This window comes from Canis aureus, chromosome 6 (genome assembly GCF_053574225.1).
Source record: "Canis aureus isolate CA01 chromosome 6, VMU_Caureus_v.1.0, whole genome shotgun sequence".
NCBI lineage: Eukaryota > Metazoa > Chordata > Mammalia > Carnivora > Canidae > Canis > Canis aureus.
In genome coordinates, this window is record NC_135616.1 from 40,259,028 (window position 1) to 40,280,547 (window position 21,520).

Sequence of the window (21,520 nt, forward strand, 5' to 3'; positions counted from 1 at the left end):
GGGAACCTGGTCTAGTAGCCAAGCCAGCAGGTTCCTGAGGCGGGAGGGCTCTCCTCCAAGGACACTGTGGGTCAAATAGGAGTCTCCTGGGCCCTGGGATGCGCTGGCCCCGCACATCCGTGACTCCCCCAGCGAGTCCTGAAGCAGCTCCACGTCCCCACCGTGCGGAGAGCTCGGGGGCTCAGGGCCGTGCAGCCATGTGTCCAGGGGACAAGTAGGGAAGGGGTGGGAGGGTGAGACGCAGCCTCACTGTGTCTGGTCCTAGAGCCCGGGCTCCCCTGGGGGCGGACTGTGGCACCTGCTCCTACCGGAGGGTTTCTAGTCTGAAGCCACTGTCAGCACAGAAGTCATGCTGCCCTGCCTTTGTCCTCGGGCTCAGGGTCCTGAGCTCTCTGCCCACCAGGGAGCTGTTTCTGGGTGGGTTAAGAAGTTTCTGGAAGAGCCCGAATGTCAAGAGAAAACCCCCATCCTGAGCTCTCAGGATCTGCCCAGCAGCTCACTGTGGTGGTGGGGAGACTGTGAATTGGCAAGGGGGGATCCTTGGCTCTTGATTTGACACTAGACCCCAGACGGGGCCTCTTTTTTTTTCTTTTTTTAAAGATTTTATTTATTTATTCCCAGGAGAAAGAAATATATATATATATATATATATATATATATATATATATATATAGAGAGAGAGAGAGAGAGAGAGAGAGAGAGAGAGGCAGAGACATAGGCAGAGGGAGAAGCAGCCTCCATACAGGGATCCTGATGTGGGACTGGATCCCGGGACACCAGGAGCATGTTCTGGGCTAAAGGCAGGAGCTAAACCGCTGAGCCACCCAGATGTCCCAGGGGGGCCTCTTTATTGTAGTCAAATAACACGCATTTTACTTTGCGTGTCAATCCTGACATCATTTTTTTTTTCTGACATCATTTTGTCAGCAGGAGGTCCCCAAGTGGCTGCAGGTTAGTGACTATTGTAGAATTTCCTTCATGGGGATATGGTGTCCTGAGGACCAAGACAGGACTTTGAGAGTCTCCCCCAGGGCTGCAGGGCCTTTCAAGGACCTGGGCGACGTCCCTGAACTGAAGAGGAGACGGTGAGGCCACGGAGGACCCATGGGTTAAGGCAGGTAGGAGGGGGTTTGGGGTGTGGGAATGGGCAAGGTAGAGGGGAGAAGACACAGGAGGAGGGAACCCGCAGGTACTGAGGTCAATCTGAGGGCCCAGGCATCACGGTCGCCAGGTGATGGATGAGGGCGCTGGTTTCTGAAGGATGAGTGACTCCCAGGGCCTGAGGCCTGAGCCCAGTGTCCATTCAGAACAACAGGAGGCCTCACAGTCCCCGGGGTCGGGATCTCACACACACAGGCCCCTGCTCTCCTCCTGGAGTCTACCTCTCCTCACACCCAGCACCCCTGCAGCCTGGGGGTCCCACGGCCACCTCCTCTGCCTCGGACTCAGCCCTGCTCCCCGAGGACGCAGAGGGGGAAGCAGGGCTGTGGCTGCTGGTGCTACTGGGTGGTGGTGGTGGGGGTTGTTGTACTACATTTATCCCATCCTCCCAGCACAGCTGCCAGGCCGGCCCAATCTGTTGACACACGAGGCGGGTAGGCTTTGCCCACAGTAGCTCAGCTTCCTGGTGGAAGTGGGAGTGGCATCTCCCACCTGTCTTCCTGGAGCTCTGCCGCCAGCACACTGGTCTATCCTGTGCCCATCACACGCCAGGGACCAGTGGGAGGGAGAAGGGGGCCCCCCTGAACCTGAAACCAGGTGTCTCGTCAAGGGAGACTGGGGAGGAGCAGAGAGCGCCCACATGAGCTGCTCCAGTCAGCACCCTTGCAGGTCTGACTGCCTGCCTGGGGCTGGAGACACTGGGCTGTGGGTGATTCAGCCAGTGTGGCGGGTAGCTGTGATCTGCAAAGGGCTGGACGTCAGAAGCTTCGAGATTGCAACCACAGGCTTGTATCCTCTACTTGCGGGTGTGAGAATGAGAGAGGCTGCCCTGGGTCAGGCCTGGCCTCCCTCCCCCTCAGTGTGGCACCTCAAGGTCTGCCAGGGACTTGGGTCAGGAAAGACCAGTGGCCTAGAGCTGTAAAAAGTCCCTGGTGCTGGGCCAGCATGGAGGGCGAGCTGGCTGACCTTCCAGGGTCCTTGCCCAGCAGGTCCTCGGGGCTCCCTCAGGGAACCCCTCCCCACCCCAAGCTGTGGTTTCCACAAGCAAATAGTCCTCACCCAGGAGGGAATGGGGATGGGGGCAGAGCCCACTTGCTGCCCCTCCGCCTGAAGTGACCAGGGATTGAACTGCCCAGGTCTGGACTCCATCCCAGGGGTTTGTACCCACAAGGCTCAGGGACGCCCTGGGAAGGGATCTCCCATCAGTGGGTGGGAGCCGGGACAGGACAGGGCTGAGGGCTCTCTGGTCTGACGGGGCTCAGAGTGGGTTGGGGGAGCCCAGACTGGATGTGGGGACTTGCAGGAGGCCACATGGTGGGACAGGACAGGCTGTCCTCCTGTTGCCAGAGTAGCCTGTCCCTCTGCACCCCTGCCTGTGTGGGAGCGCAGGTCCATAGTGAGCAGAGCCTCCCAGGGAAGTGCTGGCTGGGGTGCTGCTCCTGGGGGGGCTGTGCCCTGTGCGTGGGGACAGGGCGGGCCTTAGGGTGCAGACAGGAGGGACACGCCCATAGGGGCTGCGGGTGGAGGGTGGTGGACACTTCTCAGGAGAGCTTGGTTCTCGTGCTCACAGCTTCTTCCTTACACACCCAGCAGTGATGCTCATAGAAACTCAGAAAGGAAATCTGACTGGTTAAATGGTGTAAAGACAGGACAGGCCCAAAGCAGGAGAGGCCCCCTGTCCTTGGCTCTAAGATGTGCCTCTGTGCCTGGCCATCGGCTGGTGCTGGCAAGCAGGGCCCGGGGCTGTTCGGGAGCCCAGGGACACAGGTCAGGGGCCCTAGGGGTGCAGACTGGGGAGGAGAGACCACCAGGCTGCTTGTGAGCACAGGGTTGGGGCCTCCCCTGCACTGGGGCTCCTAGACGGGGCTGTTCCTACATTTGCTCTGCAATGATCTCCTGAGCCCACTGCAGGAGCTGAGGTAACAGGAGAGACCTGAATGGGCTAATATCCAATGGACAGTAGGACTAGAGCTAAGAGCTATTTGAGTGTTTGTGACGCCTTCCTGCCTTCCTCTCTTCCTCTGTGTTCGAGATGCTTCCCCTTCCCTCCCCGCCCCGCCCCCGTAAGCAGCGGAGGCCCAGCAGGGAGGCAGCCTGCCATGGGCCTTCCCTCCCCGCCCCGCCCCCCCCCCCAGCAGCGGAGGCCCAGCAGGGAAGGAGCCTGCCATGGGCCCTTGCTCAAGGGACCCCCACCTGGGCGGGGCCTCCTGGCTCCTGGGACTCACCAGCCTCATCCTCAGTGAGTGGCCCGGGCTCCCGGGGAGGGAGGACCCCCGGGCGGGCAGGGAGGCAGGAGCTGCGGGGCTGTCTGGTGTCTCTGGGGAGGAGCAGAGGAAGCAGCCCTGTGATATGGAGCACACGCGGTGCGTCTGGTTTCCAGCCCCGGGGGCAGCGGAATGAACACAGGAGCTTCTGGCGGAGGCCAGGCTGGGAGCCCTGACCCTGGCTGCCTGGCTGCAGGACGGAACCCCCAGCAGGGGTGAGGCCAGGAGAGCCCATAGCCCCCTGGGGAGAGGGATGGAGGAGACCAAGCGGGGGCGGCGGGGACCCAGGGTGGGGACGGGCACCCCCTGGCCTGCGATGCTCAGGGGACCGGGCAGCCCCTGCAGCTGCTGTGCCCGGGCGGGGCCGACCCAGAGCCCAGGGCTGAGCTGGAGAAGAAAGCAGGTGTCCTCTGGCTCCTGGGGCGACATGAGGCCTGACTATGGTGACATTCTGTTGGAAAAGGAAGGAAAGGCGGCCTCCAGAATTCAAGGGGTCTGTGCCCCTGCTGCATGTGAGACTGTGCCTGGAACAGGAGACTGAGGACAGGGGCTCCCGGTGGGGGTGCCCTGGGGGGTCAGGAGGGAAGCAGAGGGGTTCCCGGAAAGGGAACTGAAAGAAGGTCTGTGCTAACAGCGCTATTTTCTGTGTCTTACCTCATCAGACCATCTGCTTTTGTGTAACAAGTAAATAAGAACTTGAGATAGCTTTTTATTGTCTGTGGTGTTTGATTTGAGCATACTCTCTGAGGGCTACTCCCATTCTACAAAATTTCTGGCATCACTGGGCTTCAGTAAAAAGGGTGTTTACACATTAAGAACTGAGCTTTGCAGAACATTGAGACCCTTTTAAGGAGTAACTACATGTCAACAATATATGGACTTTCACTTTTCAATTTTTTTAATCAGACACATAGAGTATATTATAATTTCCTCCATAAGCATCTGGGTAGGAAGAGAAAGAAAGGAAAGAAAGAAAGAAAGAAAGAAAGAAAGAAAGAAAGAAAGAAAGAACGAACCACAGAACACCTCAGACCCTGCTGACCAGACAGCAGTGCTGGGAGGGAGGAGCCCCTGGACACAGCAGGGGAGGGGGGTGCAGGGCAGGGAGGGGAGGGGCCAGAGGGAGAGTTTAGGATTCTCTGTGGGGGAAGCAAGGGACTGGGGACAGGGAATCCAGCTCCAGGTCTGCTCTGCCCTGTGTGACCTGCACAGGTTCACCCGATGGAGCCCCTTCTCTGGGAAAGGTCCCCTGGAAGTCCCCCCAGCTGTGACATCCTGGGACAGGGTGTGTCCCCCTGGTCTGGACTCTCCTGGGGCTTCTCCGAGCCTCTGCTCTATGTGGAACCTCCTGTCCTGTCCTAGTCCTGATCCTGACAAGTGCCGATAGCCAGGGAGCCTGTTTGGGGACCTTCAGAGCCAGGAGCCAGGCCTTTCGTCTCATGTCCTCATCCTTCCAAGAAGGGAGGGGTGCTCTCTCCAGGCCCCTGGCGATCCCCTGGCCCTCTGCCCTCCCTGCCTCTGCTCCTGAGCAGGGGGTGCCGATACTGTCTGAAGGAGCCCAGCTGCTCCCTGGTGTGGGGACACGGAGGTGCAGGGCACCCTCAGGACAGGAACTGCTCCCAATTAAAAGCCTGGCCAGAGTACCCCAGCTTCTTTCTCCCTGCCCCCCTAGGCTGACCCCTCCGGCTGGGGCTCAGAGAGAGACACTGTGCTCAGGAGACTCGGGGAGCTGCCCTGGGGCAGGTGCCGTCCCGGATTCTGACCTGCTGCCCCTTGGGGACTCCCAAGGACACGGTCCCCCTTGGGGAACAAGGGCTGTGTCTCTGATTTATACTTACTGTCCTGTGTGTGCCACATTGTGCACATTTCACCATTAAATGAGGCCCGGGTGCTGACTGGGGTGGGGACACAGGTCTACAGGACACTGTTCTGTCAGTGAATTCACGGGGGAGCCACCAAGTTCATTTACAGGAGAAATTCTCATTAAAATTAATATGGTATTGGAGGTCCCGAGTGGCCAGCGGGTAAGCGGCAGACTCTTGATTTGGCCTCGGTTCAGGATCTCAAGGTTGTTAATTGTGCCCCGGGTCAGGCTCCTTGGTCAGCAGGACGTATGCTTGAGAGTCTCTCTCCTCTGCCTCTCCACCACTTGCTCTCTGACTCTCTTTCTCTAATATCAATAAATCTTTAAGAAGAGATGTGGTCACTGTGTGTTGATGGCAAACCTAAGATTTATCAAGAAGAGTTTGCTGGGGTCTCTTAGGAGGGCAATGAGCGGAGGCCGGCAGGAGGGGACATGACCTGCCTTGATCGATTAGACCCCCCAGTCAGTTATCCCTGCACCTACACACCTATGTGTGACATGTACACAACCGTGTGTGACGTATTTACCCACACGTCTATCAAACATGCACTCATATGTGACATGTGTGCCCCATGTGCTTTATATGCACCCATGGGGGGTCAGATGCTCCCCCATTGGATGATCTATGTCCCTGAGCAGAGAGTCCATCCAAAGCAGCTCAGTGTGACAGTGTTTGCAGGGGGCGGGGGGGAGAAACTTCAGGGACATGAGAGGGAAGCAGAGCTGCAAAAGGGGCCATGTACATGTGTTAAGTAAGAGGCTTCCACATGTGCTGACCACACAGACTGTTGGACAGAGGTGGCCGTCACCCCTCCCCATGTAGGCCTCTCCCCGGGTCAGCCCCCAACATGGCAGTGGGCTTTATCCCAGAGAGCAGGACACAGGGTGACTGCAAGACGGAGTCCCCCTCTGTGTGACCCGCTGTCCCTGGGGGCCGTCTACCACCTTAGCTGCTCCCTGCTCCCCAGAGGGGACACCCTGGCTGCAGCCTCCACCCCAGGGGAGGGCGCCAGGGCCTGTGTGCAGGAGGGGTCTCTGCAGCCCAGTGAGCAGCTGCCTCCAGCAGAATGCTCTCGGTAGGGACCGAAAATGTGCTAGAGCTGTTGTTGGTCCAAGTCCCATGCACTTCATCCTCTCGCTTTTAGGGGTCAAGACCCTGCAGGTGAGCGAGTTCGTGTGACCTGGTCAAGGGGACGCTGCCCTGGGACAGGAGTGATTCCAGCATCGCTTCACATTCATGCATTCCCTGCCTTCCAGGAGTCACGGAGCACATGGGAGGGATTTCATGACAAGATAGGTTCTAGGGGGGACGCCTGGGAGGCTCAGCAGTTGAGCATCTGCCTTTGGCTTAGGTTGTGATCCTGAGGGTTAGGATTGGGTCCCACATCAGTCTCCTTGCGGGGATCCTGCTTCTCCCTCTGCCTATGTATCTGCCTCCTTCCTTGTGTCTCTCATGAATAAATAAATAAAATCTTTTTTTTTTTTTTTAAAGATGTATTCTATGGTTTTCTCCTTTATTCCTACTGGAAAACCATTCACATTTTCTGTGTCCTATGCCCTAGGTGTCGGCAGCCCTGGGACCCAGAGTTCTGGAAACGCTGTTTCCCTGAAGGGGATGCAAGGAGCTTCTGTGTCCTTTCATGTGATCAGAAATCCAGACTTGCCTCCAGTAGATGAGCTGGAGAAGATATCATGGGGCATTGTATTCAGATCGAACTACATAGTCATGCTGCAGGTCTTTCCTGGGGCAGATGTTCCAGAATGGGTCAACTGGCAGGACAAGTTCCAGAAGAGGGTCCATGTGTTCAACATAACCACCCTGAGGATTGACAACCTGACCCTGGAGGACACTGGGCTGTACCGGGCTCGAGACTCCTACACGAGAGGAAGACAATACGACCAGGATTTCCACCTGACTGTGTATGGTGTGTAGGCCCCTCCCCCAACCCCAGAGCTCACCTCCTTCCTCTGTCCCTGGAGGGTCCCCGCGCCCGGCTCACAGGGCTCCCCCCAGATCCCAGCCTTCAGACTCTCTCTTCTCCCCTGGAATCAGATGCAGGGTGTTCGCCACAAATGCAGGCAGAGCTGAGAGTCACCCCAGGGATGGAATCACTTTGGTGCTTCAGGAGGGGAACCCCTGTGGGGGGAAGTGGGGATTTTGCCTTAACACTACAGTCCCCACAGGACTCAGGGTCCTCAGGCTGTCCCTTAGCTGTCTGTGCCACTGGGACAGGTGAGGACACCTCAGGGGCTCACCACACCCCACCTGAGGGTCCTACTGTGCTGTTGGGCAGGAGTCAGACCCCAGAGCCTGTGCCTTGAGGTCCGGGTGTGGGCAGGGCTGTGCTCCTCTCTGGAGGCTCCAGGGAGAATCCATTTCTTTTCCTGTCCCCCCTCTTGGTGGCACCTGCATTCCCTGGGTCGTGGCCCTTTCCTCCACCTGCACAGTCAGCACTGCTGGGATGAGTGCCTCTGGCACTGGGTCCCTCGGACCTCCTCTCCTGCCTCCTTCTACTTGGGAGGACCCTGTGATCACATGGGGCCCATCAAGACATCCAGACCATCTCTGGTTTAGGCTCAGCTGGTTAGCAGCCTCAGACCAGCATTGACTTGGAATCTAAGACACCTTCAGGTTCTGAGGGTCAGCACGTCAGCATAGCTGGGGTCACTCGTCACGAAGTAGGATCCAGACTCCCACGTGTGGTTCTCCACCCTTTCCCCCGATCCCCTTTTAGCCTCAGCCCGAGCAGCTCACTCACAGACTCCACTGGTCCAGCTCTAAACCTCCACAGATATAGGAGTGCACATGGCAGTCCTTTCTCAGGATCTCAGGGAGCATCCTGCTCTCTCCCTGCACCCCCCTCTGCCCAGGGAGCTGTCTGCTCCAGAGAGAGTGGGAGCCTCAGGTCCCACAGATTCTAAGGATCTGTGTCAGCCTGTTAGCCTGTCCCTTGGCTTCACGGGTGGAACCAAAGTTCAGTGCATATTCCAACCACACAGAGGGTGGTCTTTCCTAGGGGGCACCAAGGTGCCCCCCATAACAGTCTTTCATGGTGGGAACATGGGGCCAATTTCAGGGCTTGGGCATCATCTGAGGATAAGCACAGGCAGGCTCTAGATCCTGATAAATCAGGCCCTAGACTTCTCTTTCTTCTAGGGGACACCTCACTTTCTTTAACTAATTAGTTGTGGGTCAGTGGGCTCCAGCATTTATTTTTTCACGTGATAGTTTTAGTCTTTCTCAATCTACAGAAGTCCCATAGAGCTGAACTCACTGGCTCCATCCTTATGCACCTGCTGTATATTTGGTCACTTCTGTGTCATCTATAAAATGCTTTCACCATCCTGAGGGGGAGGAGGCCAGAGCTTCAGGGAGATTCCACAGGACAAAGACTGAGGTGTGATATTTTCCACTCACATGACCCTCTGTCCTCTTGTCCTTCCTGCCGCAGAGCCTCTGCCCCTTCCCCAGATCAGGACCACGAATCTGTCCATCACCCCAGGCTGGTGCAACGTCACCGTGCAGTGTGACGCCCCGGGAACCAGGGAGGACCTGACCATGTCCTGGGAGAGCAGGGGACTCCCCAGGGAGCTGGAACACCGAGAGGCCACAGGACCAGCCCCCAACCCCTGGACCCTGGCTCTGAGCCTGCCCCTGAGCCAGCCCAATGCCAGCCTCACCTGTGTGCTCAGGAACCAGGTGGACCAGACAACTGCCACCTTGGACCTTGGGGACATCTGTGGCCACAGTGAGTGCATCCTGCAGAGGGGAGGGGCTCCCAGGGCTCAGACAGCTCAGGAGCTCAGCAGGCCGTCTGCTTCTCCTTGAATTCTTGTCCCAGCTCGGCCCCCCGGGCTGTTTGCTCACAGTCTGTGTTTCCCTGAGTCGATGAGTGACCCGGTGCCCCATGTGCCCCCTCGGCCCTCCCCCCTCCTCCACCAGCTGCTGGGGCCCTGATGCCTCAGTATCCCCCATCCCAGGGGAGCTCATCGCTCAGGGACCCACTGGACCCTCTGGAAAGAGACCCCTGCCTCCCTCTCACCCTCCTACCTGGCTCCTCCCTGCTTGGTCCCCCTCCCACCTGCCCCAATGGGTGCTGGAGCTCCAGGACTGGCGAGGTGCCCCCCTCCCTGTTCATGGCCCTCCTTCCTGGAAGGTGGCACCCACCCTGCCTGTCTGCTCCCTGCACTCATCCCTCAGGACGAGGTTTCCCATTACCTCCTCCAGGAGGCCCTCCCTGACCACGTGTGTACAGGCTGGGAGCTCCTGTGCCCTGGGATGGCTCTGGCTGGCTCCTTCTGGCACGTTCTCACCCTCCTCCCACAGAGGTGTCCTCAGGGGTGGGCACCGTGTCCTGTTCCTCTCAGCCCCCGGGCTTCGAGCAGGAGCTCCGGAAGTGTTGAGTGAAAGCACCTGCCTTGCTGCTCCCTCCTCAGCTTCTGAGCAGGGGTCTCCAGATGTGTCCACGTGCTGGGCAATGGGCATCTGTTCTTCTCTCGGTCCTTAACCTTCTCCATCTCTCTGTGCGAGGGAAGCAGATCCACAGGGACAGAGTGATGCTGACCATCTACCCGGCATCCTGGTGACTGTTGTGGTCCTGCTGCTGATCCTGGGAGCTGGACTGTTTCTGTGGAGGAGAGGGGTGAAGAAGAGCCTGGAGCCTGGGAGAGGCAGGTTGCACTTCTCCTCCCCGGGCCCTGGACCCTGGGCTCCCTTCCTCCTGCCTTTACTGCTCAGGGGATGTCCCTGCAGGAGGCTGGTGGGGGCAGCCATGGCCTTGGGGTCATAGAGGGGAGGTTACAGGTTTCCAGGGCTCAGACTTCAGCTCCTTCTGTTTATGTTTCAGGTGCAGGGTCCCAGGAGGAGCATAGGGACCCAATGATGGCATCCACTCTGCAGAGCTGAGCCAGCAGGGGTCTGGACTCAGCAGGGACCAGGTGAGCCTGGGAGAGGGGGCATCCTGGGTCCTCCCACATCCCTGTGTGCCTGGGTATGTGCTTGTCAATCCCCATCATCCACAGGATCTGACCCTGATGCCCCTGGAATCCTTTCCAGACACATAGTATTAGCTACAAAATTCACTTCGGGGCCCATGTAGTGCTGAGTGATTAGTGGAGGTCATGTCAGCAGCACTGGGTCTGTGGGGGTCCCTCTGGGGCCTCTCTGTCCATCTGCTGCTGTGGGACCCTCTGTCTGTATTCCAGGGTAGGGGTGCAGCACGTCTAGAAGGGGAGATGCTTCTCACTACTGTTTACTGTGAGGTCCGCAGGCCAGGCAGGGCCCTGATGAGGATTTAATTGGAAGAAGCAGGAGAATCCGGCCCCCTGGGGACACCTGTCTTGGGACCATGATGCCTGCAGCTCTGGTCTCACCTCTTCCTCCTCTGACTCCTCTGGTGAGGGACTGGCTGGTCCAAGCATCAGCTAGTGTCTATGCTAAGTGGTTCTGCACACGTTCACCATGAGACACACACAGTGGTAGAGCAAGCGGGAAACTGAGTCCATGAATTGGTACCAACATGTTCCAGGTCGGCTCAGCCTCAGCCCAGACACCCCTGGATGGACTCTGCTCTCCTCCTCATCTATAGGACAGCAAACTACCTTCGGACCCTCGCCCCCTGGACGCACCACTGTGACTCACAGCCTCCCACCGGGACAGTCTGAAGAGCAGCCCGCGGTCAGGCTGGGCCGAGAGCTATTCAGAGACGCGATGCCTCCGTGGCGGTCAGCGCCGGCTGCGTGCTGCTCTGTGGCCCGCACTGCTCTGACCTCGTGCAGGCTGGGACCTCCCGGGCCTCGTGCACATGCCGTGACGTGGGGGTCTTGTGCACAGGGTCGGGTCAGTAGAAGGAGGCCTTGGGGGCTGACTCTGGAGGCCGCGCAGCTGGGAGCGCTGGGCCGGGACCCAGCCCGGGGATCGGGGCTCCAGGGCGCGGCTCCCCAGCCCTCGGCTGTCTGTCCCGAGTCCTGGCAAAGCTCCCTTCTGTCCTGTCCTGCTGCAAATGGCAGAGCCTCCTACTGTTCAGGAAGAAATGGAAGTTTCTGGGTCCTACCAGTTAGCTTTTAACAGGCTGTGTTGATTGACACCTGCCTCCCTCCTTCTCCTCTCCCTGCGGAGGATGCTGAGGTCCTGGGTTCTCAGTGAGGATTTCCCCCCCACTGTAGGACCTTCTCTGGGGACGTGTCCTGTGTGCATTACTCGCCCTGGTTGTCTCTCTGACCTGTGCCCATTCCCTGCAGCCCTCACCCCATCTCCCTGCTCAACACCTGAGCCCGCTCCTAGGCCTCACCTCACAGGGCCCCTAGATCACCAGGAGGTGACCCTGGTGATACTCTTTCATGTTCCACACCCTGTGCCCTCGGGTCCCTACTGGCCACCCTCCTTGACCCCCCCCCCCCCACCTGCCACCCTCCCAGGCTCCTCAGCTGCCCCTCCAGGGCCCCTCTTCCCTCACTGGTGGTGCTCCTCAGGATTTGAGACAGCCTCCTTCCCATCTCCTGTGTCCTTTACTTCTGGGACCCCTGCTCCCAGGGCTCAGTGTCCCATCCCAGCAGAGATGCCTAGCCCTGCCTCCCCACCTGATGCTGTCTGCTAAGTCCCAGGCCCTGCACTGCAGCCCCTTGTCCTCATCCCTGCCCCTGTGTCCTCCCCCATCCTCTCCTCCCAGGGTCACAGCCCAGCTGCCCTTTCTGTAACACCTGGGATCTGGTGAGAAAGAGCAGGAGCTCCCCTCCCACAGGAAGGAATGCAGAAGTAATTACAATCACACAGTAAATGTGCCTGTTTTGTTCATGGGAGAGGTGGGAGCAGTTCACCTGAACCCAAGAAAAATATGGTAAGGTCACCTCTTGGTATGGGACGACTTTTCTCTCCTTATGTGCTCTTCCACCATTCCCCCAGGTGACACAGCTCCCTGCTATTCACCTGAATTAGTAATTCAAGCAGGACAAACTGAGTCTCAAATGTCCCTTCCTCTCCGTCTCCCAGCTGAGCCTCAGATTGCACTGGAAGCAGGTAGATCCCCTGAGAACAGAGGAAAGCAGAGAGGCTTGTCATCCCCAAACCTCTTCTTCCGCACAGGAGCCCGCAGGCATGCACACACAGACACACACAGACACACACACACACACATACACCACCTTCCAGCCACACAGCTGCATGTACCTCAGGACGAGGGCTGTCCCACAGACACCTAGATCACAGTGTCAGCAGGACTCTGAGTATCTGAGGACATTGTCAACATCTGGAAGGTGGCAGAGCAGGTCGGTGTCTGAATCTGCATACATTTCTGAGCTCAGCTCCCTTCCCTGCAGGATCCCTAGGGCTCCCCCTTGGTGCTGGCGGGGAGCAGTAAACTCCATTTCTGGTCCGTGGGAGTAGTAACCACAGCGGGTGCTCACTGCCTCAGTAGCCACACCGCACACAGTCTGTGACAGAAGTGCCCCAACTTCATGTTTGCATGGTTCCTGTGTTCAGTTTAGACCAGACAGTAAGGGTGTGAGGATGGAGGTGAGGGCTCGAAGCCACAGCACCTCCCACAGAGCCGCAGGGGCCCCCCCAGCACCCGGGCCCTGCCCCTGTCACCCATTCTGTTGAGCTCCACTAGATGACTCCCCATCTCTGCAGAACACTCAAGACCCCGGTGCACTCCCCTCAACTGGGAGTACACACTTCTAAATCTGTGTTCCATTCCTGACTAGTGTGAGGGTGGGTCCCTTCCCTCCCTGTGGGCCTTCTGTCCTGCTGCCTTGCTGAACTCACATATTAGTCCAGGGATTTTTCTGTAGAGTCCACGGGACTTTCTGTGCAGACAAACATATAAATAGTGTCTATGATAAACACAAGTTTTCTCTTTACCATTTTAATCTATATTTTATTTTATTTCTTTTTCTTGTTATTGCACTGCTCAGACTTGCAAGTGAATGGTGAAAAGCAGTGGGGAGAGCAAACAGCCTTGCCTCCTTCCTAATCTTAAGGGGAAAGCTTTCAGTTTTTCACCACTATTAGCGATATTAACTTCAGGGATTTTTGTCAATATGCTTTATTAGATTTATCAGTTTCACTCTCTCTGCTCTTTTCTTTCTTATTTCCTTTCTTCCACTTGCTCTGGGCTTAATTTGCTCTTTTTTGTAGATTCATAAGGTAAATGCTTAAATTATTAACTTCAAGCATTTCTTCTTTTGCAACATCCACCTGTCATCATATATATTTCCCTAAAGCACTGGGTTAGCTTGTTTTCACTCATTTTGAATACTTGTATTTTTATATCCATTCACTCCAAATATTTAAAATTTCCCTCGAGACTTCCTCTTTGAGTCATGAGTTATTAAGAAGTGATTTGTTTAATTTCTGCATGTTTGCAAATTTTCCTGTTATTAAATTCTACTCAAGAGGCACCTGCATAGCTTAGTGGGTTCAATGCCTGCCCTTGACCAAGGTCATGATCCTAGGGTCCTGGAATTAAGCCTTGCGTCAGAATCCCTGCTCGACAGGTGTCTGCTTCTCCCTTCCCCTTGCTCATGCTCTCTTTCTCTAATGAATAAAATATTTACAAAAATTTCTACTCTATTTCTATTATGGTCAGAGAAATATGTTATTTCAAATATTTAAAAATACTCACGGTTTGTGTTAGTACCCAGGATAAGACAATACTTTGGGGAGTTCTCCAGGTGCACTTGAAAGGAATGTGTTGTCTGGTGTTAGAGTTGAATACTCTCTAAATATCACTGAGTTTGAATTGAGTCATGGTCGTATTTATCGTGTGTGTTCTTGGTGATTTTCCATTCCCTCGGGCCACTCTCGGGGGAGGATGCTCTGCTCTCTGTGACAGTGGATCCATGTGCTTCTCCTTCAGATCTGTCAGCTTTGCTTCATGTGTTCGGTGCTTTGCTGTTAGGCGCTCACACACGTCGGGTTCTTCTCCCTTGTTGCATACTTGACCTTTCCTTATTATGTACTTTTCTTCTTCATCCCCAGAAATGTTCCTTGCTCTGAAGTCTTCTCTCTCTAATGTTAATTGGCCCTTCTAGATTTATTTGGATTAGTGATTTTGTAGTGTGATAATTTATTATGTGTATCAACTTGGCTAGATTGCAGTGCTAAGAGTCATGGCCAAGCATTATTCTGGATGTTTATATGAAGAGATTTTGGATGAAATACACTTACAGGGATGAACGTTGAGTAAAGCAGACTGCCCTCCACAGTGTGGGTGGGCCTCATCCAATCAGTGGAAGGCCTGAGCAGGAGGAAAGACTGACCCCCCTGAACAAGAAAGAATTCGACAGCAGATGGCCATGGGACAGGCACTGCAGCACAGGCTCGTCCTTCTGTCTCCAGCCTGACCAACTTGGACTTGAACCCCAGCAGCAGATCTTCCCTGGGTCTCAGCCTGGCTCACCTGGTGCAGGCTCTAGACCTGTCGGCCTCTCTAGTCATGTGAGACCCTCCTGACAGTAAATGTCTTCATGCTTATCAAGATCCTATGACTCTGTTTCCCTGAAGAATCCTGACTCCTATCCACAGCCCGGCTTTCCCATCGTTTCTCTGCTAACCCAGTGCTATCAGGCCACACTGGGAGCTGTGGTTACAGGGTGACATGGGCCCTTCTGTATCCTGTTGTCTGGGTGCTCCTCCACCTGAGGTGCTGCTGCCTGGCCATCCTCTCCTGGTCCTGCTCCTGCCCCATCCCAGTGCCCACAATGAATGGCCCCACAAAAACCGCATCACCCTGCTCTCCATGCAGGGCAGTGGTTTTCCCTCGGGTGATTTTCCCGAGATTCTCTCTCACCCTCTTCTCATCCTACCTTCTCTCCCACTCTCACTGACTGTCCCAGTGAGTGTCCTGCTCCCTTGTGGTCACAGGGGACTGGCCAGCCTGATGGGGATCCCAGGAGACCTTCTGCCCAGTGAGACCACAGCCAGGGCATGAACATCACTCCCCAGAACTGGATGCAGAGGAAGAACAGGTGAGAAGGAGGAACTGGGCAGAGATGCCTGGACATGCTTGTCCTTCCAGCTCCTGAGGTTCTTGGGACAAGAAGAAGGTAACACATGTTATCAGTGCTGTTCATCAGAGCAGAATTTCTTTCTTTTTTTATATTTTATTCAAATTCAATTTGGCAATATATAGTATAACACCCAGTTAAAGGCAGAGTTTCTTTCTTTAAGAGTTTGAGTAAATTCTGTTTACAACAGTAAAGGACCAGCTAGAAGGAGAGAAAGGATGACAAACATGGACAAAATTGTGCCCTGTAGCCAGAGTCCAGCCACAGCCTGGCTCTTCACTTGCCCCACACCCGAGGGGAGGGGAAAGAGGCTTGAGGACACGAGAGGAGCCGAGTCCCCGGATAGTCCAGGACCCTTGGTCCCCGAGGGCTGCGGCCCTGACCATCCACCTTAGAGGGCTGCAGGAAGGGAACCTCAATGGCTTCACGATGCAGACAAACCCAGGGGATGAGACCTGAGGCTTCATAAATCTCTCAGTGGATCAGTCCTTCCACTGCGCCCCCATCCAGGTGCAGTGGGGGGACCCAGGAGCCTTGGGCACCTCTAGTCCCTCTGCCTTGTCGCTCCCTTCTGAACCTCCACGTTCGTGGGCATCAGTGGGATGGACCAGACGCTGGGTCCTCGTTGATCGACTGTCTTCCAGCCTGTAAAGTTCCTGCTTCCTGACTTGGTTTGCAAAAGTGAACAGATGGAGCGTGTGTGAGGATGCATCTGTCCTCTGCTTGCTTCCCTTTCTCAGCTGCTGCCGGTGCTGCTCACCAATGCTGCTCGTGCTCAGGGGCGTCCTTAGTCTCAGTGGTGTTTCTCTCTCAGGAGCCTGCGGGCAGCCTGAGGTTAGAAGCCTCATCTTGTTCTCTGTCATATTACCTATGACTTCTACAGAGTTGCATCCTGGTAGCTGTTAACAATTGTGGTTTGGAAGATGTGAAACATTTGCTCAGACATAAATTGTCCCTCTCTGGACTGCTAGGGGAGACCAACCAAGCCTGCATATCAGATCCACAAAGTTGAGTGTCACTGTCCCTGCTGACCCCCTACTCAGAGGTGCCCACCTGTTTCTGCCCGGAGAAGTTCCAGGGTCTCCCATGAACGGATCTGCGCAGTGTGCATCCAGCCAGGGGAACCCAGCAGTGTGTGACTCACTATATGCTGCTAGGATCATGTTTCACTCCATCTGCCCTCATGCTGCTATTCCAAAGGGACTCCATCATATCAATCTGACCAAGTGAGAAAGAAATAGGCAGCACACTAGTTGTCCTGGCACCAAGAAAGGTACCAGAAATGGATTATAAATCCCATGAAAATCAAGGGTCTTGACATCATAGTGAAGTTTTTAGGGGTCCAAGCATTTGAGGGAATAGCAGGATATCCCTCCAAATTGAAAAGCAAATTTGTCTTCCACATATGCTCTGTCATGAGGAAAGAGATATGGTGTTTTCTAAGCATGTTTGTGTATCTGGAGTCACATTTATCACAACTGGGTGTGCTATGTCACTGTATTTACCAGTAATCAACACAACAGCCAACTTGGAAGAGCAAGAGAAGATTGCTACCTGGTGCGGGCTACAAGGTAAGTAGCTCTGCTTTTGACTCTTATGGTCCTGGAGCCCCACAGGTGTTTGAAGTGATATTTAGCTATTTAATTGCTCCTTGGGGCCTGATAGAAGCCTCTGATATTAAGCAGAACCACATCTTCTTTGGAAAGTAATTTTTATCTCATATAGTTTTAGGCTTGATGTTGGGCTCTAGGAGACACTCAGCCGTGCACCTTGGGACACACCAAATGACTGTGTTCCCTTGACAATTGTCCTCAGCTGCACATTTCCTGATCCACGAAATCATACAATCAATCATGTCTTGTTCCCTTCCATTATCACATGGAAGTTACATACAAGCCTAGGCCCCAGCAGGACCTGGTGACACTACGAAGTTGCACAAATGGGCCCCTTACAATCCCGAAGCATCTGCTCTTGCTGCCAAGACCATCTCTAATGCTGGTGGAGACAGGGTGAGAGGACATATGGAGATCCACAGAGCCTATATCTGCACGTGGTTAAATCCTAAGTAAAACATATTCAATTGTCCTAACTTGAAATCTTGTCCTGGTAGCATACTGAGTGAGTACATTCCAAAAAGTCACTCATGAAGCTATGAGCTAGACATTGGTGTTCAGCCAATGGAGCCACTTGTCCTTAAGAATTCAGAAACTTTGCTGGGTGGGGAAGGAGGCCTGTGGCCAACCCTGGGCTGATGGGGGCCTCCTCCCTGCTCCACTTGCTGCCCAGAGTCTCCTGAAGCCTGCCTGGTGCTGACAGAGGAACTTCCGCCAGGCTGCTCTGGCTCTGCTCCTGGAGGACACCTGGTCCCAGGAGCAGCAGACATTTGCAGAAGCACAGTGCCAACAATGAAAGACAGGCCACAGTGTGGTTAGCAGGTGGGGAAGTGACAGGTAGAGAAAGTCTGCAAGGTCTGCTATCAGAGACCATGTATGAGTTTAAAGCTACAAGTGCTCTTTCTCTGTGAAGTCAATGCCTGGTGGGATTCCCACGAGCGTTTGGAAAAGTGAGACTTTTCCACGTCTCAAGCACGTGAGGCTTGTGAGTACATATCAACCACAGGGAAGGAGAGGCCTCTGCAGATCTATGGGGATTGGAGAGATGTATTTAGTAGAGAGTGACAAAAAGCTGCAGAGCATTGTGGGAGAATCTTTAAGCAAGTCTTACAGGTGAGGCCTGGGCTTCAGTAGTCCAGCCTGCAAATTACAGTACAGTAGATTTGAGGATGAAGTAGAGATGCTGGCAGTTCACCAGCAACTTGTTGGGTGGGACACATCAGTCAGGATCAGGGATTGGGAGGCGAATGCAGGTATGCTAAGCCCCTAAAGTTAGATTTGTGCAAATCAGCCTTCTGGTGAGGAGACAAGGAGTGTCCACCTCTAGCCTCAGAAGCAGCCTCAGCCCAGATATGTAGGGAGCACTGTCAGATGCAAAGGCCGCGAATTAATCTTTGTGCACGTGGGATGGAGCAAGGAGTTGCCACAGGTATGAGCACCTGCCCTTAGTACCTAGCAGTCCTCATGCATGTCGTGTAGATTCAGGCAAATCAAAGTGCTGCCTGGATCCTGGAAGGCAGAAAGTCCTAGTGGCTTGTTTCAAGTTGAGGCAAGAAAGTATAGTATCAGCACGAGCACCAGAAGCAAATCCCACCCTGGGAGTCCAGGAATTAAAGCGAGGTAATGAAGAGGTGTCAGGGTGATAGGAAGTTTGAGACGGAGAGGTAAAAGACCTGAGTAGATAAACTTTTCTGCTCCCCTTGGCAGAAGGGCATCTAGCAAAGGATGCAGTCTTCCAGCGTCGGCCCTGACCTGCAGCGAGCAGGCTGGATGAGCAGACCTGCTCTAAAGCCCAAATGTGGCTGGTTTTGATCCAATAACGGTGGCACATGTCCCGCTGGAAATCCCAGCACCTCCTCTTGGTACAGGGGGGACCCTGCTTGACTGGGTTGGACAGGTGAAACCATGTTTGGTGAGCCAGTGCCCAAGTTCTACCTATTTCCCCCACCCTGTTAGGAAAAGGACAATGTGTGAGATCCCACAGGACAGGACAGCCCTGTGTCACAGCTAACTATTGTGGTTTGTGTCCTCATTTCCCACCCTGGGGGACAGAATGTGCAGGGAGCTACAATTACTCCTCCAAGAAGATGTGATAAGACACAGAAAGCTTTATTCACCAAGATTCCAGAGGTTCGAGAGGCAGACCAGTCCAAGGAGGACACAGGACGAGTATTCAGAGCAGAGAGACTGTACTCCCCTTTGGTGAGGAGGTGCATGGTGAGGGGTGCCGGCAAGGCAGTCAGGCCATGCATCAGCCCCCTTAGGGCCACCTCGTATGCCAGATGGAGTCACCAAAGCTGGCCAGGCAATTCGCTCAAGTGGAGCATTTAGGCGGGATGCAAAAGGGGCAGATCTGAAGCCCGTCTGGGTTCCTAATGGAGAAAGCAGAAAGGGGGCCACGAGGCTGCAGATCTCAAACATTACCGAAGCCTGAGGTCAGGTTGTTCATCATGGGCTGCAAAAGTGAGGTTCAGGCTAAGTTTAATGAAGTTCCCATCTGAGTTACATAAAGATGACATTCCAAGAGCTGCAGGAGCAGATGAACTCCTGGCCATTGGGTTCTCAGGGGGCCTGCAGCAACACGAATGGGTCATGCCTCTTGCAGGAACTGAGCTGGTGTTCCTTCTCCTCTGAGCCAGGGCCACCCCCCCATCCCCTGCCACGGCCGTGACCCCAGACAGAGCCCTTCACTGTGAACCCTACAAAGGAAATGAATCAACAACTTCCCAGAATATTCTGAACAACCACTTCTCTCTCTCTCACCTCGCCCAGGCCACGTGACTAGCGAGCATTTCCCTTGGACTTTTCTTTTTAGTTTGACTTGTACTCTGTCCAGAAGAAAACTCAGTCTCTCCCTCGATGCTGTGTCACAGAAGCTGTCTGCAACCGCTTGCGCCATGTTTCACACATCTCTGCTTCTGAATATTCTCTACAAGCCAAGTCTAGGGTGGATGATTGGGACGGGAGAGAGGGAAAGTCTTTCCCCTGGACAAATTCCTTTTCGTCAAAGCCAACAAGTGGACTCGAATGCACTAGTCATCAGGGCAGTAAATGAAACAGGATGCCATCTTCATATATCAAACTGACAATCAGGAGAATAATGTCCAGCATTGGCGAGGCTCTGGGAGAATGGGAACTTGCGTACATGGTGGTGGGAATATAAACACTCACAGCCTTTCTGGGGAGTGAGCTGACAGTATGTTGTAAATGTAGGATGCACTTTGACCTTGACATTTTTTAAAAAAAGATTTTATTTATTTATTTATTTGAGAGAGAGGAAGTGAAAGAGCATGAGCAAGGTAAGGAGCAGAGGGAGAAGCAGGCTCCCCACTGAGCTGGGAGCCCGATGTGGGACTCAATCCCAGGACCCTGAAATCATGACCTGAGCTGAAGACAAATGCTTCACCAACTGAGCCACCCAGGTGCCACCATTTTGACCTTGAAATTCTACTTACAGGAACACATTGCAACAGGAGCAAAGCCTTATCAATGCTCAAAGAAACATGTTTAAGGATGCTATTGGTGGAACCACTAGTTGCCTACCCAGTGTCTATTCTTTCCATTTCTAACTGTATATTTGGTGGTAATTAGGTCAGTTATGAAACAGACATTTCCCAGACCTTTGCAAGACAGAGGGCTAACAAAATGCAAGGAAGAATTCATTGTGTGGAACTTGAGGAAAAGCCCTCTCACCCTTCCCCTCTTTTCTTTTTGTGGTGTCCTGACCTTGTGCATGATGGCTAGAGCCATAGCAGCCATTTTGTGACCTTGAGGCAGGAAGCCACACACTAAGGAACAGAAAAATACAAGAAGTGTAGGACCTCGATACCTCATTCCTGCCCTGAACTGCTTGCCTAGAGATTTTTTCCTGAACACCAGAGAAAAACAAGCCCATGGTTTGTTTAGGTCAGCATGATTAGATCTCTTTCAAGGGCAGCCAAGTGTGCAGGAGCCCCCTCTTCTTCAAGGTTTCACAGTCGGCAGCCAACCACAGTCAGGAAGTAGATGACCCTCCTGATGCATGCTCAGAAGCTCAGTAGGAGGTGGCCCCATGCTGTGTCACAGTGCCTATGTCATTCCCCTCTCTTCCTCTCATCACATGGGCATTTTATCATCTCACAACATCATATGAAGAAGGGTGAGTGTAGGACAGTACAAAATTTTGAGAGACCACATTCACATTGCTTTTATTACAGCATATTGTTATGATTGTTCTGTTTTTATTAGTTACCACTGTTAATCCCTAACTGTGCTTAATTTGTAGATTAAAATTTATCACAGATATATGTGTGTATAGGAAAAAACAGTATATATAGGGTTCAGTACTCTGTGCTTTCAGGCATCATCGGGGGTCTAAGAATGTATCTCCCAGGGAAGGGACCCTTACTGAATTCTTAACAATGCTGGTTGGAACATTGCTTTAAAATAGAAGAATAATATAAGCAGTCTAAATATCCCTGGCTTCCCCTTTCTTGAGGTTTCCCAGCTCTGGTCTCAGTAGGCAACACCCTGACACTCAACCTCTTTCTCATAACGAAACTTGAGCTTGGCTCTGCTTGCACACATTCCTCCCACAGTGCCAGAAAATCAGATGTGTAATTCAAATATTTCTA

At 53.9% G+C, this 21,520-nt stretch overlaps 1 protein-coding gene across 8 annotated transcripts; it reads left to right on the forward strand.

The window, feature by feature from the left end:
- Positions 1 to 3,240: 3,240 nt before the first annotated feature.
- LOC144315899 (SLAM family member 8-like) lies at positions 3,241 to 13,858 on the forward strand. 8 transcript variants are annotated; one of them, XR_013381638.1, is made up of 7 exons: positions 3,241 to 3,400; positions 6,435 to 6,451; positions 6,852 to 7,214; positions 8,742 to 9,038; positions 9,821 to 9,960; positions 10,137 to 10,227; positions 10,878 to 13,858. XR_013381638.1 is itself a non-coding variant. In XM_077901212.1 (7 exons), the coding sequence occupies exons 1-6, from the start codon at positions 3,261 to 3,263 to the stop codon at positions 10,193 to 10,195; spliced, it is 1,011 nt and encodes a 336-aa protein (XP_077757338.1). In that variant the 5' UTR covers positions 3,241 to 3,260; the 3' UTR covers positions 10,196 to 10,227; positions 10,818 to 13,858. The 8 variants fall into 8 exon arrangements, 7 of the variants coding, with proteins under 7 accessions (XP_077757338.1, XP_077757339.1, XP_077757342.1 ...); XM_077901212.1 differs by having other exon boundaries at positions 9,826 to 9,960; positions 10,818 to 13,858; XM_077901213.1 differs by having other exon boundaries at positions 9,826 to 9,960.
- The last annotated feature ends 7,662 nt before the right edge of the window (positions 13,859 to 21,520 follow it).

Excerpts from the sequence above, each read along its gene's own strand:
- LOC144315899 (XM_077901212.1), top strand. The coding sequence starts at position 3,261 with ATGGGCCTTCCCTCCCCGCCCCGCCCCCCCCCCCAGCAGCGGAGGCCC. Across the intron at positions 7,215-8,741 it reads TTTCCACCTGACTGTGTATG|AGCCTCTGCCCCTTCCCCAG; the intron begins GTGTGTAGGCCC and ends TTCCTGCCGCAG. Across the intron at positions 9,039-9,825 it reads TGGGGACATCTGTGGCCACA|CAGATCCACAGGGACAGAGT; the intron begins GTGAGTGCATCC and ends GTGCGAGGGAAG.